The sequence below is a fragment of the Lactuca serriola genome, chromosome 5 (assembly GCF_051521515.1).
Source record: "Lactuca serriola cultivar US96UC23 chromosome 5, Lser_US96UC23_V15, whole genome shotgun sequence".
NCBI classification, from domain to species: domain Eukaryota; kingdom Viridiplantae; phylum Streptophyta; class Magnoliopsida; order Asterales; family Asteraceae; genus Lactuca; species Lactuca serriola.
In genome coordinates, this window is record NC_136412.1 from 254,146,547 (window position 1) to 254,164,032 (window position 17,486).

General features: G+C 33.5%; 2 protein-coding genes across 2 annotated transcripts; one reads left to right on the forward strand and one right to left on the reverse strand.

Annotated features, from left to right (window-relative positions):
• Positions 1 to 8,654: 8,654 nt before the first annotated feature.
• On the forward strand, positions 8,655 to 11,084 carry LOC145054036 (uncharacterized). Its single transcript, XM_079002169.1, has 3 exons — positions 8,655 to 9,368; positions 9,705 to 10,052; positions 10,113 to 11,084. Exons 1-3 carry the CDS (start codon positions 8,928 to 8,930, stop codon positions 10,713 to 10,715), a joined length of 1,392 nt encoding a protein of 463 aa, XP_078858295.1. The 5' UTR covers positions 8,655 to 8,927; the 3' UTR covers positions 10,716 to 11,084.
• Positions 11,085 to 15,118: 4,034 nt separating this feature from the next.
• On the reverse strand, positions 15,119 to 16,268 carry LOC145050390 (uncharacterized). Its single transcript, XM_078998647.1, has 3 exons — positions 15,674 to 16,268; positions 15,308 to 15,609; positions 15,119 to 15,214 (listed from the first exon to the last, which is right to left on the reverse strand). The coding sequence occupies exons 1-3, from the start codon at positions 16,266 to 16,268 to the stop codon at positions 15,119 to 15,121; spliced, it is 993 nt and encodes a 330-aa protein (XP_078854773.1).
• Between the last annotated feature and the right edge of the window lie 1,218 nt (positions 16,269 to 17,486).

Sequence of the window (17,486 nt, forward strand, 5' to 3'; positions counted from 1 at the left end):
AAAAATCATTTTAATCGCCAAAGAGGATAAAAGCTCAAAAGTTGAAGGGGTTGCTTTAAAAGGACAATGTCACACCCCCAAACCAGAATGGCGGAAACGTTTGGGGGTGGAGGACTTCATGTATAGTATCATAACAACGAGTATAATAGTGAAGAAAGCAAACACAACCATCATCAATATAATTGAAAGAGTTACATCATAGAGTAAGTTTACATGTTTCAAAATCAATTACATCATGATGACAAAATAAGTTTTGAATTTTAACGCCTTAGCGTCCCGTCCTCGAAAGCAGTCGATTACCTGTTTAGTGATTTCCTGAGAATACAAGTTGTTTGAAAAAATGTCAACACAAGGGTTGGTGAGTTCATAAGAGTTTAATTTGAGAAATAAATTGTTTTCCTTGTAAAAGCGGTAAAGGAATTTCAGAAAATCCAATATTTTCCTTGAAAAGTGAGTTGTAAGTTTCCGTGTTATGAAATTGTGCATCCTAGAATTCCCAATAATTTCCTTCCATAATCTCCAAGTGTATATAAGTTATATAAAATTAAAGTTAAATAAACCGTCGAACGTAATGGGTCTGCCCTAGGCCCACAACTAAATAAGGAACATGAAATAAAGCGGACCCACCAATTCTAAGTCGATCACAACTAAATTCTATATAACTCTAGCATATACATTTAGAAATTATAGCTGAAAACTAACAATTCTAGATAGAATGTAGTCTTAAAACCAAAGACCGAAACCAAATCCTAGTGTAGTGTATGAAATAGTAGTAGTAGTAGTGAACATAAACTATACATATCATAGTTCATCAAATAGTGATAGTGGTAGTGCACATGAACTATGCATATTATAGTTTATCAAATGTGGTGGTGACGGTGAACATAAGCTATACATACCATAGTTCATCAAATAGCGATAGTGATAGTGAACATGAACTATGCATATTATAGTTTATCAAAAATGGTGGTGAGGGTGAAATCCTTTTTTGTAATAAGTTTGTAGTGTAGATGAAACATAAACTATACCTATTATAGTTTATCACATTGTTTGTAATGTATATATGCCCTAACTGTACCGATTATAATTAGCGTATTCGTTTGTGGGGGTATAATAGACTTAACTATACTTATTATAGTTTATCATAATTATTCGTAGTGGTAGTAACCCTTTTGTATATGTAATACCTTTAGTAATATGTTTGTTATGTAAATGAATCATAAAATATACCTATTATAGTTTATCAAAGTAATTGTTGAGGTGGCGAGCATAAACTATACTTGTCATAGTTTACCAATGTTTGTATTTCAATGGATATAACCTCGTAATACCATTTATATATTTACCATACTTATGAAGGTAAGAATCCATTTGTTTTCTGATGTATGTCTATATACCAAGACAAAATGACACATAATGTAATATTATATAATCACATAATGATACATACATTGCTCAACAAGTTACAAGGTGTGAATGAGAGTTATAAGCTGTTAACTAGTTTTTAACCTTTCTGCACTGTTTTAGAAAAATCATAGAAAAATCATACAAAGTCAAAAACTAAATTCGTAAATTCTAAGAGTTCATAAAATGTGTCTAGTTTATCCATAATTTTTATTATGATTTTTGGAAGTCTTTAACTTGTGTTAAAATGTCCATATTCACAGACTGGTCCGGATTTGTTCGTGGAATGATAGGCTGTTTTGTAAAAATCACCATAAATCATAGAAAAATCGTATGGAGATGTGCAAGTATTCATTTTAAAGGTATAAACCTGAAATATTTTCACCTAATACAGTTTTGAAAACTAAAATTTTTAAGTTGACCAAAACAGTCCATGAATGGAGTTAAACTTTCTTGATGAAAGCTATTGAAAAAGTTTAGTTTTCTTCTTGGTGTTTTAACTTGTATCTCCCCCCCCCCCCCTTAAAACTTAATAAAACATGAAAAGATAGTGGTATGAACTCACCTTGGGTGATTTCAGGTGGATAAATGTCGAAGAAGAGAAGTGTTCCACTCAAGAACACTTAGAAGGTTGTCTTGAAGATTCGAGAATCTAACACCAAAATGATGGGATTTGTGTAAGCAATCCATGATTGGAGCAGAAGGAAGTGTAATAATCATAAGCATGATGAAGATACTTACCAAAAGTAGAAGGAAAGCCTTGGAAATCTCGAAATTGAGAGAGAAGAGTTGAGAGAAAAGTGTTTGATCTTTTGGTGGAAATGAGAGAAAATGAGTGAAGTGAGGAGAGAGGGTGAGTTTTCCCAGCTCTTAGAACGTGAGAATGGATGGAGATAGATGGAAAAGTACAAGGATATGACTAGGTATGGTGGGGAGGGGTGTGGGTTGGTCATAGAGTGGGTATGGGTGGTTGCTTGTGTCATAAACTAAAGAAAAGTCAACACTCCACCTCTTGTACTTCACCCACTCTTCTTGGATAAGATTTATCCCAAAAACGTGATTAATTAATAAATATGGGGCCTTATATGTTAAAACAAAGTTTTGGGTGAAAATCCTGCATTAAAATAATTAAAAACGGGCCTAAAATGCAAAACTAGTCGAAAACAGGGAAGAAATGGTCTTTCTATGAGGCTTCTCGCATTTGGGGGGGGGGGGGGGGCGAAGGTGGTTAGGTTCGGTCCTTAGAAGACTGGACCGAAGGCGAGGGTGAGTCAGGAGGCGAAATGGAGCGAAGTTGATCAGAAGCGAAATGGACCGAAGGGTTCAGTTCGCATGCGAGGTTCGGGCTCGAGAGGAGGCATCGGGTTTGGTCCTGGGGCTTCGGTTCTCAGCAGTTCAGTTCCTTAAGAGGACTTTCGGCCCTATAGTGTGGGTTTCGGGTCCTTAAGGCTATTTTACCCGTTTTTACCCCCGTTTTAAGCGGTTTTTGACCCGGTTAAGGGTCGGGATGACCCGAAAGACTATAAAAAGTTAGAGGAACTTTTGAGAGAGATTGGGAGAGATTTCACATACTTAGAGAGATTTCACATACTTGGAGAAATTTGGGAGAGATTTCACATACTTAGAGAGATTTGGGAGAGATTTCACATACTTAGAGAGATTCGGGAGTTATTTTAAATAGAGAGAGATAAAGTTAAATAGATTGGGAGAGGCTTCTTTTGTGACCTTTTTGAGTGCTTGGCTTCGCAACGCAAGGTCCGTAAGCCCTGTTAAGCCATGTTTAAGGATCTTACACACTCCCGATGAGTATGCAACATTGTTTTATTGATTTGGTTCATTACTTACCACAGTTTTAGGTTAAGGAAATCCAGATATACGAACTTTTCAATTGATGATTTCTCATTAGAATAGCGAGTTGTATAGTAATTACCTAACGTAAGCCCTAGTACACAAAGGTTAATTGAGTCGACCGGTTTGACTTGTTGACTTTAGTTGACTTTGACTTGATCGGAAATTGACGGTTGTCACAGACAATTCCTTTGACTCCATACTTACAATAAACACACCAAAACCATTTCATGACTAAATTCCAAGTTTCATATCCTTAGAAATTTCACTAAGTCATTGACCATTACGACACCATTTATGACACAAGATGAATAATTTATTTCATAATTCTTAAAGAAATGATTGAATACAAAAACTAGACAAGAGGATACGTCCAATGTGGGAATTCAAGCTTAGAGCATAGTTTCATAATCAACAAAGTTGAAATTCTCAAATTAAAGTAAAGTTATATTCAACATTTCATAATTTCACCATGAGAAAAGGATTGCCACTTCATGATGGAATACTGATGTTATAAGAAACTAGAGCTTGGAACATGATTAAATTCCAAGTTTCACATCCTTAGAAATTTCACTGACTATTACAGTGCCATTTATAACACAAGATGTAAAATTTATTTTATAATTCTTAAAGGAATGCTTGAATACAAAAACTAGACAAAAGGATACATTCAATGTAGTTATTCAAGCTTATAACATAGTTTCATAATCAACAAAGTTAAAATTCTCAAATTAAAGAAAAGTTTTATTTAACATTTCATAATATAGACCATGAGACAAGGATTGCCAATGGATCATAGATTAGAATGGAAATACATAATCTGTACAGAACACTGAAATCACATCTTTGTTTGGAACTGTGGAACTTGATCTAAAACACTCAGGGTTTAAAAAATACCCATATCATAATACATAATTTAAACTTGAATCAAACTCTAGAAATCTCACCATTAGTCATGAATTAACAAATGGGTCATGTATTTGAAAGAACATAATCAATCTAATCAAAGAACATAAGCAAGCTAATCACAAATCCAAGCTCATATCATTTCTTGGAATCAATCATTTGAATTAATGAACCCTATAAATGAAAATGCCCAAATCATCACCATTAGAACTAGAACTTGATTCAAACATCATGGAATCTCACCATAAGCCAAAGGGTTGACAAATGGATCATTGATTGAAGGGAAATGTACCATCTAACCATAAGCTCAAGCTCATATCATTGCTTGGAGTATCAAATTCAGATTTGAAGATCTAGGGCTCGAAAACCTATCAAACATCCTCCAATTTTCACAAATATCTTAACCATTTGTTGGTTAGAGCTTGGAGATGGAAAAAAGGAGTTAAACCACATCAACAATTTCACATTAACATCACAATTTAACCATAAATATCGGATTTGAAATCCAACCAAAACCCTAGAACGAATTCAAGGAAAAAGGGAAAACTACCTCTTTGATGCAAGATGTTGAGAAGGATTTGAGCAATAATTAGTCTAACAACTTCAATCATCAAAACACCAAGAAAACCGAGGGAAAATCGATTATGAAGGTGGAAGGGATTGATATAACGAGAGGAAAAGAAAATCTACTCTAATAAATAAATGCTTTTTCTGTCAGTTGTCACATTCTCATTTAATTTGTCAAATGTTATTTTGTGGTTATTTTGAATTAATTTTTTTTTCCACAAGTCATTTTATGAGTTTTTCTATTTTGTTAAATTTCACATGATATTTTAATGTAATAATTATAATAAATATAGTAATAAATGGATATCAATTTTATTAATGAACTTACCTTATAATTTCAAAATTCCTAAAATTAAAGCTCATTAATTTCTTTTGTTTATTTATTCAAATAAGTTTAAATCTAAAAGATAAAAAAACATTTCTATTATAATAATTAATTATTTTTCTTATTTTATTATAAATTTAAAATTCTTAAATACTTTTACATTTATATTGAACTTTTTTAATTAACCCATGTAAATAATGGAGGAATAAATGAGAAAAAGGATGTACCAAAACATTGATACAGTCTATTCAGCACCAACACTACGAAGCGACACACAACGAACAACGGTGCAGACCCCCTGGTTTGGCAAAGTTGACATTTTTAGCCCTTCTTCCAAAACTCTTTTCAAAAATGGTCCCTAAACTCACCAAATGCTCATGTTAACCCGCAAATAGTCATTACTTATCTTAACTTCCACAAAATCAGTCTTATATGATTCTTTGGTCAAACCATCTAATCAATCACAAGTTTCCCTAACTTGGTACTTTTTGCCAATAAACCTTAATAGTTTTCATCCGACACCGAAATTCTATCATATTTTATTTATTTGTTTTTCAACTCATTTTTTTATTTTAAATAAAAGGAACTTTTATTTTTACTAAATGCCCAAAACTCTTAGCCTAAAAAACACAACGTTACAATTTTTTTAAATTTTTTGTTTAAATAATATATTTTATACAAATGTTACACTCTTTTTTTACATGGAATTAGAAACCATAAAATTTAATATATATATATATATATATATATATATATATATATATATATATATATATTTTAATTTTTTTAGTATACATATAATTTAATAAAATGAAAAAAAGAAATAGAAATTATATTTAAATGACTCAAGTCGATCAAGAGAGGAGAGAGAGGGCGGTAATGAGAGCTTTCACCACTAAATCGTACCAAAAGTGTGGTGTTCCTAGGTGCGTCACATTTAATATATTTTCTTAAAATACTAGGCAAATGTCCGCGCGTCACGCAGAAACACCTATATAGTTGAAGTATTTACAAATATATGTTTTTTTTTAAATATAACAATAATGTTGTTGTTAAATTTTATATAATAATTCGTATACTAAATTGATATAATATATTGATTATTTTAAATTATATAATAATATATACATTTATTATAACTGCATTATCTCAATCGTTTGAATGACTTCTACCCGCGAATTACATATGAATAAAATTAAATATAATATATGGTTTAATGTTGTTTATAGTTGTTGTTATTGTTCATAAAGTTTTTAAAATTTATTTGCTTAATGTTTTAATTTCTATTATTATAATTATTTAAAACATCAAACATTGTTTTTTGATTTTAAAGGTAATAATATAATCATTTATATATAGTTATTTTTAACTATTGTTATTATAAGTTATTTTAAGCTACTAATTTGAAAACTTTTAATGATTATAAAAATCTCTTTAGGAAATATTTTAGTTAAACTAATATTACAATGTAGTTTTTTGCATTTATCACTACAATTTATCACTTTTAATTATTTATAAAATATTCTTTAGTTTTTTTAAGTGGAACTGAAATTTATATTTAAGTTGACACTGTAATGTTATATTTAAATTAACAATTTAAGTATTTTGTCAAAATTGGTCAAAAGTTGAAGTTTTAAACTGATAATGGTTTACATACAACACAATTTTAAATCTAATAAATTAAATATAATATGTTAAAAGTTAAAGACATAACTTTATAAGTAGAAGTAAATATATTATTTTAAAATTGAAATTTAGTTTATTTATGATTATACTTTAGGTTTGATATTGATTTAACATTATTAACCAACTTATAATCATTATTAGAAAAACACTACAATTTATCACTTTTAATTATTTACAAATTTTTTTTTGGGTTGTTTAAGGTAAACTAAAATTTATATTTAAGTTGACCCTGTAATGTTATACTGAAATTAATAATTTAACTATTTTATATAAATTGTTCTAAAATTGTTTTTTTAAATGATAATCGTTTACATCCAACAATATATTAAAACTAATAAATTAAGTATAATATGTTAAAAGTTAAAAACATAACTTTATAAGTAAAAGTAAATATATTATTTTAATAATGAAATTTAGTTTATATATGATTACACTTTAGGTTTGATATTTATTTAAATTTATTAACTAACTTATAATTATTATTATAAAGAAAATGAATATGGTGAAATGAAAAATAAATGAGAGTTTCAAATGCATGAGGTTCAATGAAAAATGTCAGCTTGATAAAATATATAGATAGATATAGATAGATATAGATGTTAGTTACCAATATATATTGAAATACATCAAAAAAAATCATTTCCATACCATTTTTTGTATAACTAAGTAATTTTTTTTAATACATTGTCATGAAGTATATTAAAATCACAAAAACGGCGTAAAAAGCAATAAAATAAGTATATGAATAACTTGCGCAATAGCTCTACGGATGTAAAAGAGAAACAAAAAGTTTTGTTAGGAACCCATGGTATATTTCAACCATCCCCACTAAATTTTTAAAAAGATATAATATATCAATCTTTGTGATAACTCAAAATAAACTTTATAAATTTTTAAACAATAAGCTAAATTTGTTGCATATATATTAAGATTTAAAAATATAACACGTTTTAAGGTATTTTATCATATTTGATTTTTGTGTTTTTCATTTATTACTTTCTTTTGAAACTTTGTGGGTGTGCTATATTTTTTAGTTATTAACAAATAAAAACTAGTCGTAAATTATAATTATACTTATTTGACATTAGACAAAAAAAAAAGAAGAAAACTCTATTAATAAATATATAAATATAGAAGCATCAACTGTTCAAAAATATAATATAGGTTTATATTTTTAATATATGCAGCATGATCCTTTAATCATATAGCATACCTATTTATATATATATTTTTTTTATAAAAATAACAATTATATAACTCAATATTATATAGTTAAATTTTTGAAATAAAAAATAATAATCGTTACAAAGTATGATTATAATGGTCATGAAATTCTTACAAATATTAACAAATAAAACATTAAAACGCCATTAAAAAAATATAATCAAACAAAAATATAAAGTATTAGAAAAAATCAATTCGAACAAATTGTTAAAAATACAGAAAACATTATTTGAATAAATGTTAAAATATAACAAATAAAAGTATATAAACTTTTTTAATAATATATATTTTAACAAAATATAAATATAAATTATAAAATTATAAAGAAAATAAAAACATAAACATAATAATTATAACCTTAATAGAAAACATGTGACGTGAATTTTCTTTAAAAGTATATTTTTTTTTTAAATGATACCTTTATTTTTTTCTATCCTTTTTCGATATATCATTTTACATAAAAATATTAAAGTTTATATTATATTACGTAGTAAAATGATAGTATCATTCATTTCACATGTGCCTTACAATGAACCGAATCAGAAACAATCAAAACTATATATCATCATCCACTTCAAGAAAAAAAATATTACAGGATAATTTATAATACAATAAATAAAATGATCGAAATTCCATATTTGACTTTTGGTGTAACGCTCATAAATTACCCTCAGCGTTCCGTGTGTCTTCACAGAGTTTAAGTGCGCGTCGGCTCATTTCACACCCTTCACACAGTACGCAGTACACACACAACGTAGGGAGCATAATCATCATATTTCATACCCCACTCACTAAACTAAAATCTTCTCTTTCTCTTTTCGAAACCCCAACAAATTTGCTGTTTTTCACACCATTTTCATCTCTGTATTCGACAAATCCCATTAACATGGCTCCCCTTGCTTGATTAGATAGTTTTCTAGACTGTTTCAGTAACTTTTTTCTTTTCTCTGTTGTTTTTGACAAAGAGATGGAGAGGAAACAAGGGTTTTTCTCCGCTTTAAGAGACGAAGTCATACGTGGTTTGTCTCCGGTGAGGTCGCGGTCGAAGAGTCCGGCGAGAAGTGGCTCTCCGATGTCTGCACTTCTTCGCCGACGGCCGAAACAGTTGACAAACGGGGAACCATTGATTGGGCGGTCCGGGAGCCTCACCGGAGAGACGCTCGCGCCGCTGTATGAAGGGCCTGATCAAGAAGGATCGGAGCTTGGGGAGTCGAAACGGGTCGGGTCGGCTATTGGACACTGGATGAAGGGTCAGCTTTCTAGAACTCCGTCCATGACAGCTACCATGGCTTACAAACATAGGTCTGATTTGAGGCTTTTGCTTGGCGTAATGGGCGCACCTTTAGCCCCAGTGCACGTTAGCACCAATGACCCTCTCCCTCACCTTAGCATTAAGGACACACCTATTGTAAGTCTGTCTCTTCAATGTCATCCATCATTGATTTCAAAGAGTAGACTGTAGAGTCCCCTCGAATGTTTCCTAACTACAATCTACATTTCTTTTCTGTTTTGAGAAATTTGATATTTGGGTTTGGATTATAGCCTATTTCGAGTAATTTGATCAATAATTTCTGAAATCATTATTCATAGATTTAACTATAATCGTTTGCTCTTCGTTTCCAGTATATATAACCCAGTTCACGAGTTTTTACTTCACAGATTCGACTTGAAACTAGTGGCGTTGATGGATGTTACTTGTATTATTAAATCACTGACTCGATTTGATGTGTTTATTTTGATTCAGGAAACTTCATCTGCTCAATACATATTACAACAGTACACAGCCGCTTCCGGTGGTCAAAAGCTTCAAAACTCCATAAAAAACGCTTACGCCATGGGGAAAGTGAAGATGGTAGCGTCAGAGTTCGAAACCGCATCAAGAGTAATGAAGAACAAACACGGCGCCAGAGCCGCAGACACCGGCGGATTTGTTCTATGGCAGATGAATCCCGATATGTGGTACGTCGAGCTCGCCGTCGGCGGCAGCAAGGTTCACGCCGGTTGCAACGGAAATCTCGTTTGGCGCCACACGCCATGGCTCGGCGCCCACACCGCCAAAGGCCCCGTCAGACCCCTCCGTCGCGCTCTTCAGGTAAAAACCATGATTTGATTTCACCATTTATGTGAAGAAATTTAAACATATTTGTTACAGGGGCTTGATCCAAGAACAACTGCGAGTATGTTTTCCAATGCGAAATGCGTAGGGGAGAAGAAGATGAACGGGGAAGATTGCTTTATCCTAAAACTCACTGCTGATCCGCAGACATTGAAATCGAGGAGCGAAGGTCCGGCTGAGATCATACGTCATGTACTTTTTGGGTATTTTAGTCAGAAAACAGGACTCATTGTTCACATGGAGGATTCACATTTGACTCGAATTCAAACGAATGGAGGTGACGCTGTGTATTGGGAAACAACAATTAATTCAAGTATGGAGGATTATAGGTCTGTTGAAGGCATAATGATTGCCCATTCGGGTCATTCAGTCGTTACCCTTTTCAGATTTGGTGAAATGGCGATGAGTCATACTAAAACCAGAATGGAAGAAGCATGGTCTATTGAAGAGGTTGCCTTCAATGTCCCTGGCTTGTCAATTGACTGTTTTATCCCTCCCGCCGATTTAAAATCCACTTCCATTTGTGAAACATCCCAACTCCACGAGGACGAAAGAGGAAATCTCAATTCCACCAATTCCAATTCCAATTCTGCCCTTGTGGTTTCGGGTCATCGGGCAAAGGTTGCTGCCCTTGTTTAGGTGCGCGATATGGATATATAGGGTCAACAGTAGTTCCTGATTGACTAACATCTTAGAAGTTAGAGAGTAGGGGTAGAGGGGCATTTAAGTAATTTCACAACCTGGGCCCGGGGCTGGAGCTCGGTTTTTTTTTCTTTGAAATGGAGGTTTATTTTTAGTTCACCTTCCATACACTTGGGGTTTATGTTTGTTTCTAGTATTATTATTATTATTATCTTTGTTTGTTAAAAGATCAAAAAGGGGGTTTTCTGATCTTTTTTTTATATAAGTTGAGGTTTTTAGTGACCTATTGTAACCAAAATGTTACCGAATGGGTTTTATTCTATAAGTTTGGAATGAAAAGAATATATATATATATTTATTTATCTATATCTATATGTACCCTTTTGAAGATTCTTTTTTACTTTAATAAAAGTTGCATGCTTATGGTGATATGGATAGAAGAAAACTTTATGGTTTGGCTTTTTGACAAATGTATGCATCAGCATCACATCCACTATGATATATGCAATGGAGAGGTGGAATTGCATCGTTTGAAGCAAAGCGTGTTTGAGAAAATATGATTAGGACATGGCCACGGGGGTAAAGTGGTCCATTCTTCTTCTTCTTTTTCTTTTATATCAATCTATACAGCTGTAGATGTTGGTTTTATTGCCACTGGGATCTTGTACTCTATGCTTTTTAACAATTTGTGTATCATATGATGTGATATAATAATGGTAAAAAAATGGTGTTTTACAGAGTGTTAAAAGTTAAGGCTGAAGAGACCAAAAAGTAATAATAATAATAATAATAATAATAATAATAATAATAATAATAATAATAATAATAATAAATGGTTATAAAAGTAAAAAAAAACCCTCATGACCATGTGAGCTTAGGTTCAAATGCATAGCCTCATGGCCCATGCCCATGTGCTTACTGATAACCACCTCTTCAAACACAGACAGTATTGTGTTTTTTACTTTTTTTGTGTGCAACAATATTACTCATGAACATAAATTATGTGTTAACCACCAAAAAAAAAGGAAAATCAATTTAAGGAAAAGGTAACAAAGTTTGTATTTTGTTTAACAAAATATCATTGAAGTATTTTTGTTGCAAATTATACTATTAATTTTGCTAAAATGTTAAAAAACACAATTATTAATTTTGCTAAAATGTTAAAATACTATTTTCTCTTTATTTCTAGGGTTAATATCACAAAAGTCTCATGTTTTTGGCACTAAATTGGAAAAAGCCCTGAATTTAATTTTTCATTTACTGTGACCACAGTATTTTCATTGACTTATCGTTTGAGGGCAAAGAGCCGGTTTCTACAGGTTGCTCCCTTAGTCGAATGTTGCAGGTAGTTTTGGGTCGATTCTCTCTCCAACTTCAAACCAAAAAGATGGTAAGCTCCTCCAACACGCACACACAAGGTTACAAAGAGTGGGCTTTAAGGAATCGTTGGTCTGAAGATTTGAGATGCGATTGTGATGAACCTGCGACATTCTCGATCTCCAAAACTGTTGATAATCCATGGAGGAAATTCAGGGGGTGTCCAAACTATTAGGTAATATTAAGTAATTTTTTGTGGTCTTGTTGAACCATTATGAACAAGTGATTGTTGTGCAGGATTCCAAAAAAATGCGGCTTTTTTTTTTTTATGGCTTGATCCACCCTTGCCAAACACTTACTACAAGGAAACTATGTGGATGTTCCATATGGATTTGGAGGAGCCTAACAACAATAAAGCATTTGCAATGGAGGTTTTGAAGCTTTTGGAGGAGGCCAAGAACAACAAAGAAATTCAACTGGATATTTTAAACCCGTTGAAGGTGGAGCTACTTATGATGGTCATGCTTTTGGTGGTGGTGATAGTGATGGGGTTTATGGTTCATAATGTTATGGTTAAAGCACTGTGAAGTTGTGGGCATTAGTTAGGTTCAGGTGGAATGGTAGTAGTAGTTTAGGTGTAAGGGTATTTTGGTCAAGTTAGGCAGTAAGTAGATGCATGTGTTATGTATGACAATTTTTTGGTTTTGTAAGAGATGACAATGACAACAACTTATTATGTCTTAATGATAACAATGTATTAAGTACTTTAACACATACATATGTATAAACCTACTTACCAAGCTAACCAAACTATGGAAGGTAACAACAATTATAGTGATCAAGGCATATATATATATATATATATATATATATATATATATATATATATATATATATATATTGATAACTTAACAATCATACCAAATATCAATGTCAGTTAACAGCCCAAAAATGGGAATGTACTTTACAATGCTTCCCAAAAACCACTATCATACCGTTTAACCTAATTAGAACCAAACTTCCAATTCTACCAAACATTATGGATATGAATTGGAAGCTTGTTACCAAAAGACAGGTGAGTAGATGTTTACAAAAAGGGCAACCTATTTACTAATGCCCATCCTACCCATTGAACCCTTAAACACAAAAAGCAGATGTTTACAAAAAGGGCAACCTATTTACTAATGCCCATTCTACCCATTGAACCCTTAAACACAACTCCTTACTCTAAAACCCAAGGGGTTTTGGAGGAACCACCACCATCAACATCTTCAACCATTTTCCTGAGCTTCAACTTCCTAATTCTTTTAGGGGGTTTCCTCTTTTTCTCCCAATGGAAATTGTAAGCACCATAACTTCTTCTAGAGGGTAGGACTCTTGCTCCAACCTCTCTCTCTTCAACTCCTTCTTCCTCAACCACTATGCCTTCAACTTCTTCTTGCTCAACCTGTATGCCTTCAACTTCTTCTTCTTCAACCTCTCTATCTTCAACTCCTTCCTCAGCCTCTTTTTCTTCAATCTGTTGTTCCTCAACCTCTCCATAAACCTACAATATGGAGGGGTAGTTAGTAAATCTACAATATGAAAGCCAAAAATAGTGATTACCAGAACATACCTCTTTCATAGCAACCACTGCTTCAACATGTGTATATCCAGACATCAATAACTCCTGTAAAGTAAGTCTTTCACTCACCTTCACCTCATTGTCATCATGTTCTTGTTCCTGAACATCCTCTGTTGCTTGACTCATACCTTGCTTACCATTAGGTACATGGGTAAAAAGATCAACAAAATCCTCATCAAAGGTTAGGGACACATCCTCATTTGCATTACTCTTATGTTTCTTACCATTAGGTGTTTTCTTGTGTGTTTTGTTCCTTGATCCAGACACTTTAGTTTTCCCTCCTCTCCTTGCCATCATCTTAGTCCTTTTCAGAGGACTAATATTAGGACCACCTACTTGATTACCAGATTCTGAAACTGGGGGAGGAGTAACATCACTTCTTGGTACATCAGGCCCACTAACTTGATCACCACATTCTGAAACTGTGGGAGGAGCAGCATCACTTCTTGGTATAGCAGACTCAATTGGAGGGAATTGATTAAAGATAGGTTGGCCTCCCCCCATCTTTCATAGGTCTTCCAATCTTCCTTTTTGGGACAGGTGGCTTAGGTACCTCATCATTTGTGCATGAAATCTTATTATGCCCAAGTTGTTGGCACTTTCCAGACCTCACAGTCCTAGTAACCTTTAACATTTGAGAGGGGTATTTGGCATCTTCTGATTCAGATGCATGCTTCACTCTATTTACTTTGGGTCTTCCAGGCATCCTTCTAACTAGGGGTGGTAATGGTTTAATAAACTCAGTCATTGGCCACAAGTTGCTTCCACCAACAGGTTGTATGTTCTGACTGTAGGTTGCAACATATTTGTCCTTGTGGAACCAAGAAGAAATGAATTCAATTGGATCTTTGTGGACATAGTTAATTGTAGCTTGACTATGCACACATGGTATGCCTGACAACATCCACAAGTTGCAGGTGCAAGTGTGATTGGCTAAATCAACCTTGTATCCATTGTATCCATACCTAGTCTCAAACACATCACCACCACTGTCCACAACCTACACACAAAACAAACAAAGTACACATATAAATATATAAATACATACTTAATATTTTTGGATACATGCCAATAAAAACTTATATTACCTCATATCTTTCCCAAATTCATTAAGCTTCAGTTGTATGTTATGCCCATAATTACCCCTCCATTTGGTGGCCTCTTGACCTTGATGAAAAAACCTTTTCATAAGGAGAATCCTTATTTCCTCAAGCATAGTGATTATAGGCTTCTTCCTTATTTGTTTGATCATGACATTGAAGCATTCTACAACCCCATTCTCTACTGCTTCACAAGCATACCCATGAGAAAAGAAGGCTCTGCACCAAGTTTCAGGTTTCCTTGCCATAAGATAATTGTATCCTATTTCTGTTATCTTCTTTACCTTCTCCATTGTAGCAAGAAAGTCCCCTTCCAATGTACTTATAGCAGCTTCCCAGAACAAACTCTCTAGCTCTAATCATGTGAATTTCTTTCTAAAGTTTGCAAAGATGTGTCTAGCACATTGTTTGTGCTCAACATTAGGGAGTAGGTCTGCCACAGCTTGTAAAAGTCCCTATAATTAACAAACAAACAAAACACAACACATGTAAATATTAATGACTGTAACATACAAATATATATTGTATACTAGTGTATGTTGTGGTACCTTGTGTTGGTCTGAGATAACAACCAATCCATTGCCAGCACCAAGATCCAAATCAGCAACCAAATTATCAATAAACCAGGTCCAGTTGTCCTTATTCTCAACATTCACAACTGCCCACGCTATTGGGTAGACATGGTTGTCTACATCCCTCCCAATAGCAGTTAAAATCTCCCCCTTAACCTGCCCCTTCAAGAAACTACCATCTAGTCCTATTACCCTTCTACATTCTCTGCTCCATCCATCTCTGAAAGCCTTGAAGCCAACATAAAACCCTTTGAAATAGTTAAACCCTATATTACTTTCTATCCCCACCAAGCAAGTTGTACCCAGATTACTTAACCTAATTGCAACTGCATAGTCCCAAACCTTGGCATAGTGGTCTTCTAACTAAATTCCCTTCTATCATCCCCATTGCAGTAGCCCTTTCTCTTTGGCATTGCCCAAGAGATACACTCACTGAAAACCTTTGTAGCACATCTGCTTGCATCTCTAGCAATGTCATCTTGAGCTTCATGATTACATCTTTCAGGTAGTGTTTGGCTAACCAACTGCTAATAACTAAGGAACCAAAATGATAATTCCTAGCATACAGATGCATTTCATTACAAAATTTTATCTGGAATGTTCTTTCATTGTACTTCCATCCAGCTGCAACCCTATATGGACACTGCATTTTGTTATTATCATTGTTGTCCTTGGTTCCACTACCACACTTAGCTATAACCCTCACTCTATCACTTTTTTCAAAATAAAGCTGGTACCCTCCATGGACTGCATAGTTAGTTAAAGCAAACCTGAGTTGAGAAGGGGATTCATAACAGTCTCCTAATCGGGGCCTCATCTCTTTCCAGTCAACATTGGGATCATGCACCCTATACTCCACACCAGCATCTTCATTTTCCTCATCTAAGTGGGCATGCTCTTTTTGTTGGACACTAGGAATGTCTCCATCATCTACCATCCATCAAATACTCCTCCTTAATACGTTTTCATCACACAATAAGTTAAGAAACTGATCATCACATAGTCTTGAGGGGGCTTTGAAAGTTTCTTCAAAAAAATCCAAGAAGCTAAAGTCAAATGCATCTTTATCGGAGTCAGAGACTAGAAGATATGTCTTCTCAGGGAGCTTAGGCCCTTTAGGCTTCTTAGTTCTAGAAGTAGAAGCCATCTGTTTCATAAAAAAAACAAAAACACAACTTGTTAGTTCAAACTTGGAACTCCATAGACGAAGATAACCACCCTCATAATCATCAATTTCTTGTTTCCATACACGTACCTTTCTACTACAACCTTACTTCACCAACGATTTCGAAGCTTCAAGTTGCGAAATTGGGGACTGTGAAATTCTTCTCAGCGTCAAAAACTTCTCGAATGCATGAAAAACCCTTTAGTAGTGATGGTTCGTGAAAGGTGATGGCTACGAAATAGCTTAGTGGTGACCGGATGGTACAGGTTACCTGCTGGTGACCGACTCTTTGCCCTCAAACGATAACTCAAAGAAAATGTCGTGGTCACAGTAAATGAAAAATTAAATTCAGGGATTTTTCCAATTTAGTGCCAAAACATAGGACTTTTGTGATATTAACCCTTATTTCTAACCATTAGTTTTTTTGTGACCTCTCTCTCTCTCTCTCTCTCTCTCTCTCTCTCTCTCTCCACGGAACACAATTATCTTAATAACTTCTCAAAATCTAGAGTAAATTACACCAATTGTCCCTCGTGTATATGCTAAAAAGCATGTTTAGTCCTTATTTTTAAAAATTAACTCAGAACATCATTCATGTCTTTAAAATTATGTGTTTCATCCATAGTTTAAATTGGCACATTTAATCCCTTATGACACATAAAAAGACTATAATGTTGGAGCCACGTCACCCACCCCGACCAAGTGCGTGACGCGCACCGACCAAGAACGCAATGCACCCTAAAAAGTTCTCCTATATATATATATATATATATATATATATATATATATATATATATATATATATATATCTTCGTTTTTCAGCATTCTCTTTACACCATTTCCACTCAAATCCTCTGGAATACTTACATACCTTTAGTCCCTTTACTCTCTAGTTGTCCGACCACTTTAGCAAGGCCATGCGGCGTCAGAAAGCCGAAGAATAGAAGCTCCAAGGCCAGAGTTATGTCTGCATAATTTCCCGATTTTCCT